Source organism: Anguilla anguilla, chromosome 2 (assembly GCF_013347855.1).
Source record: "Anguilla anguilla isolate fAngAng1 chromosome 2, fAngAng1.pri, whole genome shotgun sequence".
Taxonomy (NCBI): Eukaryota; Metazoa; Chordata; class Actinopteri; order Anguilliformes; family Anguillidae; genus Anguilla; species Anguilla anguilla.
The window spans coordinates 52692369-52713188 of record NC_049202.1 but is presented as its reverse complement, the minus strand read 5'-3'; the positions used below and the strand labels follow the sequence as shown (position 1 = coordinate 52713188).

Genomic DNA, 20820 nt, shown 5'->3' with positions numbered 1-20820 from the left:
TGATTTATTGCAGAGATAACATCTTGAATATCTGACTGATGGTTAAGATTTGGGGTCACAAAATGTATGCCTTATCAATTCATCTGCACTTTTTAGTGTGACCTTACTGATGGTAGTATGACTTTTGGTTACTGTTGTATACAACATCATGTTGTTTTTTAAATAAACCAAATTACACCAGAGCATGTAGTTTCAGTCACAATGAGCTGATCAAAGGAGTATGTTTTTTGCCTCTACTTTATCTGAAAAAACAAAAGCCCTGGTGCTGAGTATCTTGTTTTTTATTTTTATTTTTATTTTGTACATTTTTTTATTACCCTCTTATGCCTTCATCCCTGTTGCTACACACCTTACGATTCCATTAAGCAAAGATGTGTTATGTCTGCAATAGCCATACTGCAGCAATTTAAATTAATATATGGAGAGGGATGGTGGTATTGCATGTGCAGATGTTCAACAAGTGAGACAGGTGCAGAGATGGGAGTTGGGAAACAAGCATTAAGCCTGTGGTCTCAGTCCCATCACTCTAATGGACTCAATGGAAACCTGAGCAGGAATGCTTGCCCCCAGGCATTGAGTGACCCATTGCATTGTAACTTTAAGCTGCACTCTCTGTCCCTTGCCTTTGTGCCGCCCCTGTTTGCTTTAAATCTTTAACGCTGTTTATTCTCAAACCTATTTCTGATTTTGCAATGCTTAGTCCATTATTGAATTATTGATTTTCATGCCAGTCATTTTAGGATTATAGTTTGTTGTCTGTTTATTTGGTTAGTAATGCTGTTTAATGTTAGGATTATGTGTCAGTGATAAAAAGGGTGTGCATTGTATTACCTGAATACTGGCTTGACATAATAGCATATTTTTTCAATGATTAATGGCTTCCCATTCAAAAACTTGGACATCTCAGACTCATACTTAGTCCCCTATGGCATCAATCACACATCAGGAAATACCTCAAACTGGGGTGACATACAAACTGTGACAGTGACAAGACTGTCTGGTCCAAAAAGATTTTTTCACTCACATGGTATATATTTACAAATAAGCAATTTTTGCAAAGATTTCGTCAGTTTGAAACATAGACTGTAAAAAAATATTGACAAAGTGACGGTGATGTCACCCATTGACTTTCTCTGAACTAGTGAAAAGCACTTTGAAGCTGCGGAAGTGCAGTTTTTGTGCCCTGCCATGTTGTGGAAATTGGAATCAGAGAGTTCACAGTAGGGGAAAGGGGGGACCCTTATCTGGTCCTGAAGTCCAAGTGGCACGCAATGATTAGCCAGCAAAGAAAATTGTCCCTGTTTGGTCCACAAAATATTCAAATATGTTCAGATGATGTAAATTGGCAATAACTCCCCAAAAATTACATTCTGGCATTGATGCACTGCAGTATATTATTGCAAGTGAAATAAATGTTTTTTTTTCTTCTTCTCAGTATGCATACATTAAGCATAAATTTGTTATTTGATTTGTTTGAAGTGTTTTAAGTGTCTATACTCAGACTGCAAAGAGAAAGTTGCCTTTTTTTTACTGCTTTGGTTGAGAACGTATGAATGGCACAAATTTGGTACACCCTTTGGAAGCTGTTTTTTTTTTTTTTTTAGAAAGAGTGCTTGGGAGACTTCAGACAGTCTGAGTAAAATAGGTGCTGAGACTAATGATACATCAGTTGTGGTGTGTACAGTGTTCTAATGACGCTAGCAGCTTATGCAATGTACTAGTCAGGTGTCAGACAAGGTCATGGCCTTCTCTGCTACTTGCTCTCATTACAGCAAAGATCCTTGCATTTTCAGGAAAAGTTCCACTTAATGAAAGTATCATACTATAATTGAATAAGCCCTGATCTTGTAGTTTGTTTGTTACATCAATGTCTGGATCTTCCAGGGTTAATGCCCATGATTTTGGATGAGATGTTGGATATCAGGCATCCACATACTTTTGGCCATGTGGTGTATATTGTGTAGATACACAGGTTTAAAAAAAAACACTTCCTTTTTGCCTTGATTGATGTTCAAATTCAACACCAATTGAGTGCTTTGCTGAAATGAATACTGGATTGAGGACATTTTAAATAAGTTTCACAATTATTTCATAATATATAAGTGACCATGTGATACAACACATTCAGGTCCGACAAAAGGTTTATTTGACTGTATTTAACATTTTCTTAGAAAGTATCATCTTCAAATGCAGAAGATCAAAATATCATAATTTACTAATGGGAAGATTTTTCAAATTCAAAGCAACACCAGAAGTCAGAGTTAAAATGCACTTATTTATTTGTTTAGCAATGTGATGATTGGGACATTTGGATTACACTAGTGCACAATGGGACCTGTATTGAAAAGGCAAATAAAGAGAAAACCAAATAAAATTTCTGGAACTGGGGCGGGATGGGGAAGAGGCCTCCTTTATCTTTCTGGGAGTTTTCAAGATAGAACCATGGCCTGGAACTCTAAGGGAGAGAAAGACAACACAATTACCTCAAAGTTGACTTGAAACTGAGGCACAGACACAGCTGATATACATTCTGATCTGAATATATTCAGTATTTACTACACTGTCTTGTGTAACATATTACTAAAAATTGAGCAAGTCTAATGCCTGCCTTGTGAATTTCATAACAGACATTTTTGTGAATTGCAAAGAAACACTGTTTTAAAGTTATGTCTAATTTTACTGTACAATTTTATTTTGAAGTGGTGAGAAATATTCTATACTTTGAACAATGGGCCAGAATACTCCTAATATTTCGATCTTACCCAGGCACCATTCTGGGTGGACTGAATAGAAGGCTGAATTAAAATTAAACTCATAATTAATCATAATGCAAAATTACATTACATTACATTACAGGCATTTAGCAGACGCTCTTATCCAGAGCGACTTACACAACTTTTACTTAGCACTTTACATTGTATCCATTTATACAGCTGGATATATACTGAAGCAATGCAGGTTAAGTACCTTGCTCAAGGGTACAACGGCAGTGTCCTTACCCGGGATTCGAACCTGCGACCTTTCGGTTACAAGCGCAGTTCCTTACCCACTGCGCCACACTCCGTCCAAAATCTTATTTAAAGGACGTACATTATTTAACATTATATAATAAATTGGGTAGTTGTTAAAATGTAATGTTACATCAATCAATGAAATTATTTCAGCCCCCCAGAATTATTTTGGTTGTTTTAATTATTTGCATAATTGTGAGTACTTTAAAAAAACTTCAATGAAGTAACAGCACTTTTATTTTGGTAAACAAGTATGCAAATGTCACCTTCTGCTCCAATTTTGCCATCACTGTCATCATCAGCATCTGAGAGGAATGACTTTGTCTCCTTATCAGTCAACAACCGAGCCCCTGGGGAGAACCGCTGCAGGAAGAATCTAACACACACACACACACGCACACACACACACACACACACACACACACACTTTTAACTTTGGCTCACTTTCTGTGTGATCTGCTGGAACTGATAGACATGGTACAAGATGCTGCACCCTGCACTCATAGTATTTCTGAACCAAAGATTATTTAAAAAATCTTAATTGTTGTGAATGCCATTACATTGTGTTTAATGATTTGAATTGGCAAGGATGGATTTTAAAAGACATTTTTGAAACCATAGGTTTTGCTTTCCGATCTTCACCAGTGTGCATAGTTTATCATGTATTTGTTGTTGGAATAAAACTTTATAAACTGCCACACAGACTGCTTGAAAAAACTCAGTCAGATTCAAATTCAGTCAGATTTCCAAGAATGATATACAGATTTGACCAAAATAGCAAAAGCCCAAACTACTGATGATGACAATAACAGATACATGGGCAAATGCTCCTATTAGACTCATATGTCCTCTGTTAGAGTTGAATTAACACAGGGCATTTTATTGTGTATAGTGATGGAGATGGGCATAAATGAAGAACTAACTTTAGCTCTTCTTCTTCAATGAAGCCACTACCATCGTTATCCAGGATACAGAAGACATCCTTCACTTCTTGAGGACTCTTTTTGGTAAGGCCACTCAACTGGAAAAACTTTTTGGAATTGAAGGAGTCTGGAGCTTATGGACAAGAAGACAATGCACAAATGAGTTTTTCCATCTGAGGAATGATTAAATGCCAAGAAGTATAACACATGTATAGCATGACCATCATATTCCACCCAGGAAATGTCAAACGTAGCATGTCAAAATTAATCTCATTTTATCTGGTCACCAAACATTGGGCTTCTTGTTAGAATTAAGTCATACATGATTTATGAACATAATTTGCCCAGCCTTCATGTTATTATGCAGGCTGTGAAAGTAGCCAATTCCATATGTTATTGACGAAGTAAAATATTTTCTGGGGTGAGAAAAATAACCCAAAACTTTACCTTAATTTGAACTTTGAACAACACAGTAAAATGCTCAGTGTTAAATCAACGACTTACAGAATACTTATGATTCCTATTTGATTCATGCAGTATGTAGTCTCTTAGAGTTGAATTAACACTGGACATTCTCTGTGAACGAATTAAAGTACAGCTACATTACAAATCAATCACCAATTACCACAAATGAAATTGCAATACGTATAAAATAACATTGTTATATTAGTGTACTGACTCGAAGGAAAATGCGTGATTTATTTCGTCTAAGGTTGCCTACGCTTTTCAACCTTAGGCGAAAATCTATTTTGATGAAACACAGCAGTTACGTGAAAGGCTACCTTGGCAATCCTTGATAGCATTCTCGATGGCATCAGCGGCAAGGATTGAAGTGAGTGACATAGTAACCCTGTCAAAATAATGCAGAAACAACAAACATTAAATTTCAAATAAAACGTTTACAACCCGTAAAAGACCGACGCAATCAAATCAGATGAGACGATAAAATAATTAAAATAAATAAACAAATCCGGTGAAACGCTTGGACATTTTCTGTACCTTCAGGCGAATAATAACTCATGGATAACTTTATCTCCTGCAGATTTTCTCATAAACCTCTCGACAAGTGTAGTGTTGCACAGTAGCTAATTACCCACCGGCCGCAGCAATGAGACTACAAAATTCATGAGTAACACCTGCGAAACATCAATCTTTAAAAAGAAAAAAAAAACGGTTTTTAAAATGCGTAAAAAGTTACAGTGTATACAATTACACACTACGGCTCCTTTCATGCTGACTTTAATACGCATCCAAGTGTTACAGCTACAAATCACAAAAAAGTAGCCTACTTCCCGATAAGCGCATCCCTAAAACCATCACTGTATTCCAGGTAATTTAGAAATTGCAACGCTATATACGTATCCCCACACAGCAGTGTACTTACCGCTTATAAACTTTCACCCAGGTGGGGCTCCACAGATAAGTAGTAAGGCTGTGTGATACCTCCGGCCTGAAAAGGCGGATTTATATATGGTCTGATTGCTCTGACAATGAGCAACGCTTGAATTACCTGTCTGTATATCAAATTCTTACTGCCACCCCCTTCTCAAATTTCTTGCCTAACTAATTAACCTTTACTATTTATATCCACCCCCAGCTGAAAGCAGAAGCCTATGGGCATCTGCACCGCCCTTGAAGATGGTAAATTAACAAATACTTTTTCTGTATTCTCTCTCTCTCTCTCTCTCACACACACACACACACACATTTTTGGACTATTTTATTTTATTTCAAGAAATCAGTGTTTTAGGAAGTTTAATTATAAACATATATATATATATATATATATATATATATATATATACGTAAGCAGATGGTGTCCGTGAAGTACTTTTCTGAGTAATAATTCTCTTTCGGAATCAACTCATAAGAGATGGACTGTGATTGTCCACATCTCTACATATCGTCTCTGAACTCATCTAACGCAACAGTCATGGCTGTATTAATTCAAGACAAAACATTACCATATATTGACCCAAGGAAACACCACAGACCACAGCATTGCACATTGCATGATTTTCTCTTTAAATGAAATTATGAAGATTTTGCATCTGGACAGTGCAAAACATGATGGGAGGCTTGCAGTGAAAATAGCTGTTTTCTGAAAGGCCTGAAAACCAGCATTATGTGGTGCACCAAAAGATTTAAGAATGAACAGTGTCCAATTACTTCACTGAAGAATGAGAAGCACTCTTGGCGGAACCTGCTCTGGACACGCCAGTGCTGACGCACGAATTTCACAAAGAGGAAACCAGGAACCAATATTAATGAGTATCCTAAAATAAAGCAAATTACATGCAATAATTAATGTTTAAAATTGGCCTCCCGAGTGGCTCAGTTGGCAAATACTCTAACTCTGAGCTCAGGGAGAGCCCCATAGCTTAGAGTTGCGTGTCTGAATCTGATCTATATCATTAGCTGACTGTAGGAGTCGGGAGTAGTGGGTCATACTTGGTTTTGTCCCTCTGGGGTAGAGTAGTTTCAAGTTGTTCCGGGTCCTTCAAGTTGATAAAATAAATATAAATAAAAAGCGAGTACATGGTTTAAATGGCAAGATCAGGTCAATGTTATTTTTCTCATTACAGGTTTTGTAATTCCACAGGAATGTTCTGGAAAGATATGAGAGCTCCTCCAAATCTTGGCAATACAATAAATCTGTGGCACACACATACACAAGAGGTAGGTTTGTGCTACACCTACCCTTTAAAGTGATACAAAACTATCCACACAGTTTTCCTGCTTTAGGTCCACATGTACACAACAGTAGTGTTGTTATAAATCCATACTGAGTAATTGTGGCTTCCTCACTATTCTGCCTACACTGGTGAACAGAATTTAAAGAAACAGGCGTGTATTACATGTTCTGTATGTTTTGCAGAATATGCAAACAAGAAGTTAATAGAAAATGGTGAAATTCAAGGTCCAGAAAACTGGATTCAAATTGTGGTTATATTACCCAGAAGTGACAATTGATTGTGTTCTTAATATTTATTTTAAGTTTTTCATCCAGTTATTACCATTAAGTTGTAATAAATATTATTTGATTATTGTAACCTGTTTAGCAGACAAGGACAGGGTGGGTGTGTATCCTGCGCTCATTACCATTCATATCCATAAGACGTCATATGTAAACCATTCATCATCGCTAGCTAGGTTAGAGCCGGTTAGAGCCGATTATCCCGTGCAGTAACCTTGCACTGCCAGACAAAATTTTTAAAAAAGCAACATAAACTAGGCTCTACCGTTGTATAGTCAAACTTGAAGATCATTCAATGTGTAGTAATAACATTGTAACACTGAGCTATTGTACACTAACATTAGACTCTATAGCAGTCTAAAACTCGAGTTATGCGTTTGTCGCAGAGAGACCATGTGGGGAAGGCCTGCGATTAGGGTAAAACATGTGAACCGTAAATCTCCATTCTGTTAGCAACTTTCAAAATAGCACAGCCAAAATAACTTTGATTTTGACTATTCTTAGAAGTGATATTACTTTTTACAACTTATAAGAATTAATACAAGCTTGCTTGATATGTTCATTTACATTTTTTAAATATACTGCACAAAATATTGAAGCTGTTTTTATGCAAACAAGATGATTCTCTATAACATTTAAATTTGGAGCTGTGCCTGTCTCATTTAGAGTGGGTGGCTAAAATAAACAACAGCTATTAGCTAACTAATTATTGCCGTCTATGTCTACACATTTTGTGAACATCAATGTGAAAATTGATAAGCTCTGTAAAATCTGGTAACCCAAAATCCACTAATATAATACACTAGGATTTAAACAGGATCCAGACATTGGCAGAAATCAGGCAACTTAAGTTTAACATAGCTCAATTTAAGTTATGCACATGCAAAATAAATAAAACAAGGTTTTTTATGGGAGCTGCTCAGTTGGAAAAAGATTTGGGATTAGTGTTTGCCCGAAGCTTCTCAAGATTTGCACATTGTGCTCTAACAGTAGATGGGCCAAAGTATGGTGGTATATCCAGAAAATACAGAATCAACAGATTCTATATTGTTGTCATACAATACTTTAGTAAGACCTCATTTAGAGAGGGGCCGTCTGGGTAGTGTAGAGGTATAAGCTGGTTCAATCCCCGCAGCGGTACTTCCGGCTTGGTCAGACGTTCCTATGAACACTATTGGCAATGTTCGCGGGTGGGAAGCCGGTGAGTCCTGATCGTTGTATGATCGACTCCTACTGGTTGGTCGGGGCGCCTGTGAAACTCGCTCTCCCAGTGAAACTCCTCGCTGTCAGGTGAAAAGAAGCGTCTGGCGACTCCACATGTATCGGAGGAGGCATGTGGTAGTTTACAACCTCCCCAGACCAACAGAGGATAGCGCATCAACCAGGACCATGATTCACATGGGGAATTGGTATAATGACTAAATTGGGGAGAATAATGTGAAAAAAAGACCTCATTTAGAGTATCGTTCAGAGAAACTGAACAGGTACTTTGTAACAAATTGAAAAGCTTAGATGAAGAAGAAAATACTTCATCAATAGGAGGGAAGGGGGCAGGGGGGGCTTGGGGGTAGAGGTTTCTAAATTCATTGAAGGGATTAACAGTATGAACTACTCAATAATATTCTGGTTAAGTCCTGTCAGGAAAACAAGAGGGCATAGGTAGAGACAAGTCCCACACTGATATAAGGAAGTTGTTTTACACAGGGAGTTTTAGTGCATACAGCAGCTGGCAAGTAATACAGTAGAGGCCTATGGGTGTTCAGGTGCATGCTTGATGCAGTGCTGGATACTCTCAGTAGGAAATAATCCCTGACAGATGAATTGGCTTGCGCCCTGTATAACGTTCATCATTCTGGGCCAGGTTAGAAAAGTTCTCCACTCTCATAAGCCTTGTATTGCTCTAGCTTCTGTTTATTACACTCTGTAATTCAACAAGTAATCCCAAGATTAACTCAAATCAAATCAACTGGAACAATGCATGTCCTGTATTGAAGCTTATAACTGCATATGCCACCAGTAAACTAGGAAAATATTGCTAATGATATGTACTTTTTAAGTGGTGTCTTTGATTCCGTCAGGATAATTAAATATATTTTCATATAAATTTTCATGTTTCAGCATGACAATGCCCCCAGGCACACAGCAAGTTCCACATAGAAATGGTTTTGCCAAGAACAATGTGGAAGAACTTGATTGGCCTGCACAGAGCTCTGACCTCAACCCAATCCAACTTCTTTGGGTTCAATTGGAAAGCCAACTGCAAGACAGACCTAATCACCAAATCAATGCATGACCTCACTAATGCTCCTCTGGCTGAATGAAAGCAAATCCCTGCAGCAATGCTCCAGCATCTAGTATAAACCCTTCCCAGACAAGTGGACGTTGTTATAGAAACAAAGCATGGACCAACTCAACATTAATGCCCATAATTTTTGATAAGTTGTTGGATGTCATGTATCCAAATACTTTTGGCCATGTAGTGTACATTTTTCATATGAATAACCAATGAATAATGAAAGTGAATTCACATGAACTACATTGCAGTTAATCTTTTAGAAGCCTCAGGTTTTGTAAATGCACTGACATAGAGTACCTTCTTTATTCTTTATTACCTCTGCCTTTTCCGGTACTGTAGTTCCGCCAAGCTGTAGGTCTTCTTGTTTGTGATCTGCTGTGAATTAAGGCTGTTGAAAAACTCATGCACTGGAGTCTTTATAAATGGCTCCCATCTAAATGACTTTTCAAATTGACAAAGAATTACAAAAGGTTTCTTGACCGATTCAGGATTGTTTAACAATTGTGATCATTTAGTTTCACCATTTGAGCGTATTTCTGCACATTACAGATTGTTTGATTCAAATGCCCATCTAGTGGTGTTTTAATGCTACAACAGCCTGCATAATTTTTGGCCAATCATTTGTCAGGTACTACTGAAAATACACAAACCACTAACAGGAACACTATCAATTATCAAATGGCAGTATTTGTATTTGTGTGCTCTGCATTTATCTCGGATTTACTTTGGCCTTGTTAATATACATGAGCACAGTAAATGAACATTAATTTTATTGCATTTCAACTGTAATTCTCAAAACTGTTGCTTTTCTGGAGATGCTGTACCTGATGCACCTTTTTACAATGACAAAGTTTTTTATTTATTATACATTCAAAATAATTAAAGAATCTGAGAAATCATTGAACATTCATATTCAATATAATATTTTGTCAAAACAATTCTCTTGGGATTCATAAATTGTGATTTTTGTCAATCTAATCAGGAATACTGTGTTTGTTAACAAGAATGTGAAACATTCTGTCTGGCAGCTCACAGAAAGCTGTTTAGGCTGAACAGTTAAAAATCTTAGTTGTGTATGCCAAAGGCTACCATTCCAACACAAAAGAAAGGAAGATAATAAAAAAGACTTTCTATTGCAAAAGAATATTTATTCTTTTCCTTTTTGTTCCTGAAAAGTGCATCAGATTTTACAGTAAGCAAAATTCATATTCAAGACATGAAACACAACTGCACTACATTTACAATCATCACTTTGGACAGAGTGCTGCAAGAGAGGAAACATTCTGCAGGCATGTCACAGGCAAATGTATAAAAATTATTTATATTCAGATGAAAAGGGGAGGTCTTGGGCAATGTTGTTCCATTAAGGCAAGAGATGTTGGTCAGCTGATATTTATGCCTTAACCAGAGCAGAAAACTCTGCAACAGTGAAGAAAAGAAAAAAAAATTTTTTTAGCTGGGCAAACAAAGACATTTTTTATGTTCATTTATCCAACACTATTATATTCTAGGAGACATTTTTTACAATAACCATTTTGATCAGTTTCCATTTTGAATGCTATTTATTTTATATATAAATTTCTCTCACCATCAATTCCAATCTTGCCGTCACCATCAGTGTCCCCAGCTTTAAGGAAGGCTGAGGTTTCAGCATCAGTCAGTGCTCTGGCACTACCAGAGAAGTTCTGCAGGAACAGTCTGTAAATAGGATAAGAAAACACTTATTAGAGACAAACAAACTACTTTTCCCTTTTAAGCAAAGTGCATATTTTTGTAAAACAAAACAGGAAAGGTTAATAACTGGGCTGCAATAACTACCTGATACAAATTTCTAATATATTTGAATTTCAAATTATGTGAATTACGTTGTCTTTCTTTGTACTGTGACTATGCGTTGGGGTGTTGATTGATAAACTTGAAATGCAGAGATAATTCTTACTTAAGCTCATCCTCCTCAATGAAGCCACTCTTGTCCTGGTCAAGGATGGCAAAAACCTTCTTGACAATATCGGCAGATTTGCCTGAAATGCCGACCTTGGCAAAGAAGCTCTTGTAGTTGAAACTGTCAGCAGCTATGAAACAAAAGATATATTATTATTATTATTATTATTATTATTATTATTATTATTATTATTATAATTTTGTTTATATTATTATCAATAATCGTCACCATAATAATAATAATTATTATTATTATCATTATAATAACACTTTTAGAACTCTGATTATTTTGTAACTCAGAAAAATGTATTGTTTGCATATAAATAAATACATTTTTTTCAATGATCATTGTAGTTGTGCAAATTATTGTACATCCATAGCAATGAAGCACAATGACTTAATTTAAACTTATTTCTTATTTCTGTTCTGTTCGTTAATAATTATATTGACAAAAGAAGGCGTAGCCTTGTCCAAAAATGTCCACAGTGCTAGCTTGTCTGAACTGCATGCACGGATCATAAGCGGGTCAAGTTACCTTGGCATGCCTGCAGGGCTGCAGTGATGTCAGCATCATTCAGAACACCGGCGAATGCCATTTTTAGCTAAAGGAGAGAAAAATGTAAATGTTTGAATTGTACCGATTAAAAAGTAATGCATTACACAGTACCCTTTTTTTTAGAACGCTGTATATTGTCTTTGATTAAGCTTTTAGCATTGTTATTTAGTAGTCCAGTTCGTGTAATGTAAAGCCTAATCGTTGCCTTATCTTTCCAAAGATGTATGATCTCACTTAAACGGTGCAGATTATAACATCATAGCCTAATAACAATTTTAGTGATACGACATCAGTTTTTAAAAATGCATTACCACAACCACTTTACACCAGCTAAAATACACTGCTGTTTTACCAGTCAAATCTTAATTTTGTAAACATAATTCTTATTCACATCAATAGTAATCATTTGTCCGCGTCTCTTGAAAAGACTGGCAATTGTGATAAATTCCAGACTTGGTGCAAAACTTGTTCATTTGATTCCTTTGTAGGCGTTGCAAAGTTTGTACATGTCCATCCATTCTCTTCGAGTTCCAAAACCAAATTTCAATATGAACAATAAGAAGTCGTTTGCAATTCGTGTAGATACTTAGTTCACCCGCTGTCTTGCCGTCCATATCAACGTTGAAAAGGAAAAAGTGAAGGTACAATCACAGCAAAAACAGAAGAGTGCCCACTTGTTTCGGGGCTTATCCTCTCTAAAATGAGACTCACCTCAGCTGGGTTTGGGCTAGAGAGGTTTCGGTGCGATGAATCGAGCTACTGCAGTGATCTGCCAGCTAGAGCTCTCAACCTTATATACTGTCACTCTCCCGAAATATGAGGCATAATGTAACAGACACCAGATGCGAAGCGGCTGGTTGAAAAAAAATGTGTCCAGTAGTCAGACCGTTCTATTTTTATCTACATAAATGAAGATACTTAAAATGTGCGTGTTTGCAAAAGGCCTTAATATTCTGCAATGCAATGCTAATAATATATGCTGCTGATATAGATGAAACACCAGTTGCTGGCAATACAGATTTTGACCCTACATAACGCAGTCTCACATAGCCTGTGTTGGCTGTAAGGTCATTTGCATTGACAGTGCATTCAGGAACCGAACACGAAGCCATCACATAGCCTCGACCTTTCGTTCGTTTCGTTCATTTTCCCACTGAATCTTTTTATCGTTGATTCATTGTACGAATCGTGATTAATTGTACGAATCGTGATTAATTGTACGACTACATTAGTAATCAATATTCTCTCTCCTTCATATTTTCTTCACCCGGAGATTTTTAAGAAGCCTGGATTTTTTAATTTTTTAATTTTTTTGCGCTCGAACATTTTTTCTTTTAAATACACGCTGAACAGCAGAGGGGGCAAGTCAATTTAACTGAAAAGTGGTTTCCATGGAACTTTCACCAACAATCTAAAGGCAGTGCTACTGTATGCCATAAGTCAAGCAAGATTTCTGTGTCAAAGCCATTTTTACTGTAACATAATTATTTACACTTCTGTATCTTAACTTATGGTAGTTCAAGCCAAATAATTTTGCTATTGAAGTTTTTTTTTTTTTTTTTAATTTTTTTTTTTGTTGCCAACTAGGCACCCTGTATCCTGTGTGAAGTTAAAAAAAAAATCTATATTCATGTGATACTAATTTTATCTATTGAAATATATGATTAAGGAATCAGATAGCTTGTTCAGAATGTTTTTATACTTTATGTGTTTTACTGTGTAGAGGGGTGCACCTTCAAAAATATAACTTAATGATCATAATAATTTCAACATTTCAGAATTAAATTACTACACATTAGGATATGAAATATTCACATTAGGATCTGACTAGGATCTGTTATTTTTGGTTATCCATTCTGATAAAATTCTGACAGTTTGTTCTCACTGTTTTCAAATATTAATCTTGCCATGATTGTACATAAAAGAAAGTTTCAGCAGTATTCATGCATGTGAAATTAAATTGACTATCACAATGCAAAGGTAAACCAGAAGTCTCTCTTTGCAATTATTCTCATTTTCCAATAGTATGGTGTTGATCCTTCACATTAAAAATCTTTGCCCTTTATAAAAGTTGTCAGGGTCAAACACACAAAGAAATGCTAATTTTAAAAAAATGGTGCAAAGGCATACTAGCACAAGACCATTCCTGTAGAAAAGTAAACACTGTTAGACAGCATATCCCCTTGACAGGATGGTGCATCAACAAATGATTGAAATACAAACCACACTGAGGGAGGGGGAAAAGCAGGGCTGAAGGCAATCATTGGCTTCCCAACAGGAGGGTCAGTGGTTTGGTTCAAGCTCATGTGTCAGTCATAATATATTTAGTGCAAATCATTTTTTTCAATTGCCCTGATAGCATTTGAAAAAATAAATCTGGAGCAAGGTTAACTTACAGACACATTGGATACTACATGCTCTAAATGGCCAAAAGTATGTGGAAACCTGACATCCAGCATCTTATCCAAAGGTTTTGGTATTAATATGGAGTTGGCCCACCCTCTGCTTCTATAACAACCTTCACTCTTCTGGAAAGGCTTTAAACTAGATGTTGGAGCATCACTACATAGATTTTCTTTCATTCAGCCAGAAGAGCATTAGTGATGTCATGCACTGATTGGGCAATCAGGCCTGGCTTGCAGTTGGATGAGGTTGAGGCCAGGGCTCTGTGCAGGCCAGTGATGTTCTATCACACTGTACTCAACAAAAAACATTGCTATATGGACCTTGCTGTGTGCCCAGGGGCATAGTCAAAGCACAGAACCTAGAACTGGAACCTAGCCCAAACCATGAAAAACAGCACCAGACCAAGGATTGTCCAGATACTTTTGGTCATATAGTGTACACCCATGTCTGGCAGATCTACATTACTGGATGTAATTTTACTAAGATGACATCTAATTCAGGAATTATAAATTAAAGGAAAAATGGCTTGAAAAACTGTACTCTGTTAAAAATCCAATCCCTAGTCTCAGAAAAAGATACATTCATACTACACATCAGATAGTGTATTATGTATGTCCTTAATGAGGAGTATATAAGTATTTTACTCAATAACACATGTTCAGTTTAGAGTACTTTATTCAAGCCCTCTCCACAATGTAAAATTTGGCAAAGGTAATATTACAGTTGGCCAGCAGATAGCAGCACTGTCATTCACCTCTTCCTTGGCTGCACATAATATAATACAGCCCTTCATCAAAACTGGATGGTTTGAAAGAAGATGTACTGTAAAAATAAAAAATGAATTGTTAAGTGCACTCAAATTGCTTGAGGAAACTATGCTGTGAACCCCATGAGTGGGGCAACTTAATCTGCTCACAAAAAAAATAGCAGATTGTTGGGACGTTGGAACTGAGGAGGGCACAGGTTTGTCCACGCTTTCCTAAATTGAGGACAATGAAGCTTTTAGCACGAACACACAGAAACTTGGAGAAAGAAGGGCTAAAATATAACGGATATAACATTTAAATGAGTTGAGTCTTGCCAGTCAGCAGATAGTAGCTGACTGTGTAAACTGTAACTGTAATTAACAAATCTCTCTCTCTCTCTCTCTCTCTCTCTCTCTCTCTCTACAGTATGTACATATATATGAGCTCATTTTAACTGACTTAATCAATATTTAAGAAAAGGCTTGAACAAAGACATAATATGAGCCATATTGAATATTAATAACAATAATTATAATATTGAAATAAAATAACTGAACTATTATATTACAGAGCTCAACAAAGCAATCTGTGGTAGTATTTATCAGTTACTGTTTGCTGAAATATTCTTGTGTGACAGAACTACAAAATATTATGATAGGATGTTTTTCACTAAAACCTATAGAACCAGTCAAGGAAATGGTCGTTGTTGATTTCAACTGCGTGAAGAATTGGTTTTGCTTGTTATCAGAAGCTGATCAAAGACGTGGTTCTACCTATAAGTATTTCCTGGATCTAGGCAGCACCACTTTTTTATGTGACTTTTCTTTTTTGTAAAAAAAAGGGTCTTAGGGGTGAAGTTGGTCTTACTGGTAATGGAACTGGGATTGTGATGAAAGCAGTTGGGGGATCCAAATCTGCTGTAAGAAACTGCTGCAACATCAAGCTCTTACCCAAGACATTTTGAATGAATTGCTTTTTACATCCTATATAAATAATTAGCATGCACATTATTGAGGGCATTAAAACCAAACCACATGGTTTTTGTTCGTAAATGTGAGTAAACATAAACAAGTAGTGCATTTTGTTCCATATCAACTGATGTTTGGCTGTCACTGATATCAATGAAAAATAGTTTTTATTAATAGAAGGTATGTACGTGCTAATTCCTAATAGTTGTTTCTCAAAGTTAAAGCGTTTATACATTTTCACATAAGTTTTAATGTATTATATGTTTACAGTAATGATATACACAAATGGGGCAGGAGTGGAGCATAGTAGTTAAGGAACTGGACTTTTAACTGGGCTGGACCCAAACGGTTCGATTCTCAGCTGATGCCCTGTCTAACAAAATATTCATTTGACTGTTATGATGATGAATTTCTGTGTTATCTCTTGTTTTTTACTCATGTATTATAAAACTTTGTTAAACTTATATTTCACAAATGAATGCAATAAACAAATTGAGTGAAACAAGGAAACTAGGCAATGCATTTCTACATTTTGTTTATTAGCCTTTTTATAAATGTACACTCGTTAAACAATAAATCTACGTTGGGAATTGTCAACAGATTGTTAATATATGAAACACAGATGACAACGTTTTATTGTTTTACACATTAGAAGCAAACTCCAAATCACAAATCAATATCCATATAAGCCATGACATACCAAGGTCTAAAACATATGTGTGGAATGTAGTGCAGCACATCCATAACTAAATAAAGATGTAGTAAGGCAGTTAGAAAATGCACAATGAGATTAGGATTATCTTGGCTTCATGATGCCTTGACAAGGGCTGAGAACTCTGAAAAGGAAAATACAGGTTTCAGTACCTTTGCACATATCGAATGAATATATTTTAATGACAGGGAATTCTGTCTGAAGGTTGCTGGTAGACGGCATAACTTATGTAAGCTGGTAGAACCTCATTCATTACATTTTGAATTTCAATCTTTTATGATTGGAATTTTCCCTCTCTTGGAAGCTGCATCATTGCTGTCTAGTTACCAACCTTCCAGTCCGATCTTGCCATCCCCATCCATGTCCCCTGCCTGGAGGAATGCCTTGGTCTCTGCAGCTGTCAGAGACCGTGCTCCCTTAGAGAAGTTCTGAAGGAACAGCCTACAGGTAAAGCAATATCAATGCTGTGGTGAGACTCACGCAACCTTTATCCTATAAAACATGAACCAGCAAATATGCAGAGCCATTAACACAAACTTCCTGTGAGGAGACTAAACTCATGAACAAACCCAAGCAGAGCTTCATTCTCTACAGCCATTGTATTTACCAAGCAAATGGAGGGCAGTAAAACTAACAATATCAAAAATGGTCACTCCACTCCCGGTAGCATGTCAGTAATTCAATGCACAGTTACAGTAACAGAAACTTAAAACTGTGAGACTGATAGACAGGGCATATGGTAAGGTTTCCTGCAACACATTTAATAATGAACTGTCCAATGATTGAAAAAAGTGGTTGAGATTTTAAAAGAATTGTGATTTATAAAAAAACTTTTGAATCAAACCATCATCATATTAACTCTTGATCCATGAGTTTGTGCGTTACAGTATGACAAATAAGAAACTTGTCTGGAATACATATGTTTTACATTTATAGATCTGCTCATCAGAAATCAAACCAAGACCATGGATGGCTTGATTTATGTTGCCTGCACTTCTGCAGCCACTCAACTGAAGCTCATCGTGCTCAATAAAGCCACTCTTGTCCTGGTCCAGGATTTTAAAGACTTTCTCAATATCCAATGGTGACTTCTTAGACAAACCCACATCTCTGAAAAAGGCCTTGAGGTTGAAAGAATCAGCATCTGAAAGCAAGATTGAGGTACCAAGGTAATATCAATAATGCACTGGAACATATACTCATTACAATTTATTCAACATGAGGAGATGCATATGTGCATAAGTTACAGTATAACATCTGTGCATCCTTTTTATTTTATTATCTTTCTTCTTAATGATCTGTTACGATCATGCAGTAGAACATATTACATATTTTCATTCCATACAGACACATACAAGAAGAATAAGAAAATATCTGCATATTTACATCACTACATTGTATGACATGATTTTAGAAAGCAATAATTAACAACAACAACAACAACAACAAAATAAACAAACAAACAAAAAACACTGCTAGTATAGTGCAACCAGTAACCTCAATCAATGTCATGTTGTGTGCCTGAGATACTGTTAAAGTTCTCTGAAGGCCTGCAAATTTGGTAACTTTAAACTATACAGACTTTTTAGCCATTTTGGTGGAAGAAAAATAATAATAATTTTAATTTACACTTAATATTTATTCATTAGTAATTATTATTATTTTTTTTTTTAGAAAGTGTGCCCACTGATCCTCAAGACTTTGTTGCTTCATATCAGTAATGTATTCACATGTCATTACTAAACCCTGTCTTTTAACCGTGTACCATAACAAAAACATCAGATGATGGCATCATTTTTGGACACATGTAGACAAATCACATAAACAATAACAACAATATTTCCTGAAGAGTTCACTCAGGTCTATGAGTTACCTTGGCAAGCAGTGATAGCAGAGGTTATGTCAGACATCGTGAGCAGGTCAGTCATGGCCATTTTAAGGAAACTGAAGGGAATCCTGAGCAGAATCAGGGTTGTGTTCTGGCTGGAGGCGAAGAGAAATCTGCTGTTGAGCGTGACCTCCTTCCCCAGTTTCAAAAACTACAAGTGTATTCCTGTCAAGCACAGCTGTTTATTCTGCCCACTTGACTTGCAATTAAACAGTACCTTCTGTGCACTGATTTGTATTCCCTTATTTGATCCCAAAAGTCTCTTAGGCTCCTGTGGCTCTTAGGCTCTTGTTTAAAAATGAAATCTTAAAAAGAGTAATATAAAGCCAGTTTGACTTCATATTAATCTTTCTGAGTGTGGCATTTGCTAAAAGTAGCTTTCCCCTCACATTTAATGAGCAAAAGCGAAGCAAATTATCTTATTTTAGACTCATAGTATTGCTGAAAGGAAAAGGCATTTTAAAAACAAGTAAGATTGGTGAACAAAATGTCTTGGGTTGTTGCTGGAGTGTATGATTCCAATGACCTTGATAAAAGTTCCAGGACCAGTATATGTTAAACAACCCATAACATCAAAAAATTCACCACCATATTTCACCATAGATGTGACATTTCAAAATAAGTATCATTCTTCCGACAGCAAATCCACCACTGGCATGTATATCTAAAAAGCTGGATTTTGGTGTAATTTCACCATAACACCCAGTTCAAATACTGAACTTTGTTTCAAACTAGAAGATTCACTGAGATTGAAATTAGTCCTTCAAGGCTTAGCTAGTTAAACAAGCAGTGATACATACTGCAAAAGAAGCACACACATTATATTTCACACAGATAGAAACAATTGAGATCAATAAATCTGATATATTTTCAGGATTACTATTGGCACTAAAATCCTAAATTTGTGCAGTGTCAAGAACGTGAAACTGCACAAAACCTTTAAATTGTCCTTCTCTTTTAGTTACAGTACCGCTTGAAGTTTATTCCAGTACTAGGGGACATTCAGCTCAATTTCATGGAGCTGAAACCTGTAGTCTTGAAAAACCAGAAAGATTGCATCCATAAAAGCGCACTGACATTGATGACATGGAAAACACAAGGGTTTAATAGTATCTCTCTTGATAAGATCAATGCGTATATCTGAGCGTATTAACACGTGCATCAGGGTCAAAAATGAACGTTTGTGTTGCTTTTCTCTCCGCACACGATACATACTATCATATAATTGGTGTACATATCCTACTAGATTGGTCTGAAAGGGTGTGTATCGTGCGGAAGAAAAAGACAATTCCGCTTGGTGATTGGACCTAATGGTGTCACTTGACAAGACAGTGGCACCTCATTAGCTCTTGTTCCTGTCGCCGTGATGTGGTCACACCTCACCACAAAGAACTTTGTCCCTCCTTTTCAAATGACGTAGTCACAACATGGCGCTGTCAGGGAATGGTGGTATTTGATTGTCTTAAACTTGTTAGCTAGCTAGCTAAATTAAATCCCTGATTAATTGTAAGGTTTTACGCATCAGACAATGCCTGTAAAGCATATCAGTATAAACATGGTAGTCCACGAAAGGCAGCTAGTCGACTAGCCTTTCTTTTTTTGTACTGGCGATGAATCACGGCAGTGAGTGAGACCGATAGCTAACTTGGCTAGCAATGTATTTTGGTTAGCTAACCAAGCCTGGCTGTTTGGTTAGGTAGCTAGTTGGCAATAGGGTTGGCTAGGGTAACACAGCACACCGCTTAGCTTTTTGTAGCTAGCTTGTTTTACCGATACCAGCAGACGAGAAGAGAAATGCAAAGAATGCGGTCAGCTTTATCCATTTGATAGGTAGTAGCATTAGCACTACACAGCTAGTTATCTAGCGACACATTTGATCAGAATAGACGAGCATATGCTTGGGTCTATGTTTTCAGGCAACGAATTGGTGTAGCTGATGCTAACTAGCTGGAAAGCTAGCTAGCTAACTTGGCTAAAAACAATGGAGAACGGTTTTGGATTTTTTTTCATGCTGGCAGCTGGGATACCACCGTTGTTACCGGTTGACGGCGCACCACTTCCGTATCCAGATTCAGGTATGTTGGCTGTTTACGTGAGACACCCTAGCCTAACTAGCTAACGTGAAGGCTTAGTTAGCAGTAGCTAGACTAGGTTTCATTCACTGCTGGCCAAATCAGCTAGTTAGCTATTTTTTCCAGTAGCGCCGAGGAAACCGGTGTCATTATCTAACTTGGCTTTCTAACGTTAGGCTATCTATTGCAGGTTAGCTGGCTAACGTTAACACTAGGTTAAGTTGACAAGTACGGTTGTTGTCAGGGAAACGTATAGAAATGTCGATAACCTGCCTAACTAAATTATGAACAAATATTTTTTGTCACGGCAATTCGCTTGCTAAG

General features: G+C 36.7%; 4 protein-coding genes across 5 annotated transcripts in view; 1 reads left to right on the top strand and 3 right to left on the bottom strand.

The window, feature by feature from the left end:
* Nucleotides 1-2261: 2261 nt before the first annotated feature.
* Nucleotides 2262-5559, bottom strand: pvalb9 (parvalbumin 9). Of its 2 annotated transcripts, none has more exons than XM_035402794.1 (5): nt 5319-5559; nt 4717-4784; nt 3935-4067; nt 3278-3387; nt 2262-2455 (listed from the first exon to the last, which is right to left on the bottom strand). In XM_035402794.1, exons 2-5 carry the CDS (start codon nt 4775-4777, stop codon nt 2430-2432), a joined length of 330 nt encoding a protein of 109 aa, XP_035258685.1. In that variant the 5' UTR covers nt 4778-4784; nt 5319-5559; the 3' UTR covers nt 2262-2429. The 2 variants fall into 2 exon arrangements, with proteins under 2 accessions (XP_035258685.1, XP_035258686.1); XM_035402795.1 differs by lacking the exon at nt 5319-5559 and adding an exon at nt 4934-4987.
* A 4775-nt stretch (nt 5560-10334) lies between these two features.
* On the bottom strand, nt 10335-12522 carry LOC118219560 (parvalbumin alpha-like). The gene is made up of 5 exons (XM_035402792.1): nt 12416-12522; nt 11684-11750; nt 11147-11279; nt 10796-10905; nt 10335-10626 (listed from the first exon to the last, which is right to left on the bottom strand). Exons 2-5 carry the CDS (start codon nt 11742-11744, stop codon nt 10601-10603), a joined length of 330 nt encoding a protein of 109 aa, XP_035258683.1. The 5' UTR covers nt 11745-11750; nt 12416-12522; the 3' UTR covers nt 10335-10600.
* A 3820-nt stretch (nt 12523-16342) lies between these two features.
* Nucleotides 16343-18548, bottom strand: LOC118219894 (parvalbumin, thymic-like). The gene is made up of 4 exons (XM_035403385.1): nt 18410-18548; nt 17548-17680; nt 16868-16977; nt 16343-16660 (listed from the first exon to the last, which is right to left on the bottom strand). The coding sequence occupies exons 1-4, from the start codon at nt 18468-18470 to the stop codon at nt 16632-16634; spliced, it is 333 nt and encodes a 110-aa protein (XP_035259276.1). The 5' UTR covers nt 18471-18548; the 3' UTR covers nt 16343-16631.
* Nucleotides 18549-19851: 1303 nt separating this feature from the next.
* LOC118220676 (serine/threonine-protein kinase LMTK2-like) overlaps nt 19852-20820 on the top strand; it is a 45143-nt gene continuing 44174 nt past the window's right edge. The window contains exon 1 of the mRNA XM_035404740.1: nt 19852-20499. Coding sequence (XP_035260631.1) covers nt 20406-20499 — 94 coding nt within the window. The 5' untranslated portion in view covers nt 19852-20405. The remainder of the gene's footprint in view (nt 20500-20820) is intronic.

What these genes read in the sequence shown, in the direction of transcription:
- pvalb9 (XM_035402794.1), bottom strand. Translation starts at nt 4,777, where the DNA reads ATGTCACTCACTTCAATCCTTGCCGCTGATGCCATCGAGAATGCTATC. An exon ending in TGCTATCAAGGATTGCCAAG is followed by an intron (nt 4,068 to 4,716) that starts GTAGCCTTTCAC and finishes CTTGTCCATAAG; the next exon opens with CTCCAGACTCCTTCAATTCC. An exon ending in ATTGAAGAAGAAGAGCTAAA is followed by an intron (nt 3,388 to 3,934) that starts GTTAGTTCTTCA and finishes TGTGTGTGTTAG; the next exon opens with ATTCTTCCTGCAGCGGTTCT.
- LOC118219894 (XM_035403385.1), bottom strand. Translation starts at nt 18,470, where the DNA reads ATGGCCATGACTGACCTGCTCACGATGTCTGACATAACCTCTGCTATC. An exon ending in TGCTATCACTGCTTGCCAAG is followed by an intron (nt 17,681 to 18,409) that starts GTAACTCATAGA and finishes TCTTGCTTTCAG; the next exon opens with ATGCTGATTCTTTCAACCTC. An exon ending in TGGCAAGATCGGACTGGAAG is followed by an intron (nt 16,661 to 16,867) that starts GTTGGTAACTAG and finishes TTTCCTTTTCAG; the next exon opens with AGTTCTCAGCCCTTGTCAAG.
- LOC118219560 (XM_035402792.1), bottom strand. Translation starts at nt 11,744, where the DNA reads ATGGCATTCGCCGGTGTTCTGAATGATGCTGACATCACTGCAGCCCTG. An exon ending in AGCCCTGCAGGCATGCCAAG is followed by an intron (nt 11,280 to 11,683) that starts GTAACTTGACCC and finishes TTTGTTTCATAG; the next exon opens with CTGCTGACAGTTTCAACTAC. An exon ending in CGGCAAGATTGGAATTGATG is followed by an intron (nt 10,627 to 10,795) that starts GTGAGAGAAATT and finishes TCACTGTTGCAG; the next exon opens with AGTTTTCTGCTCTGGTTAAG.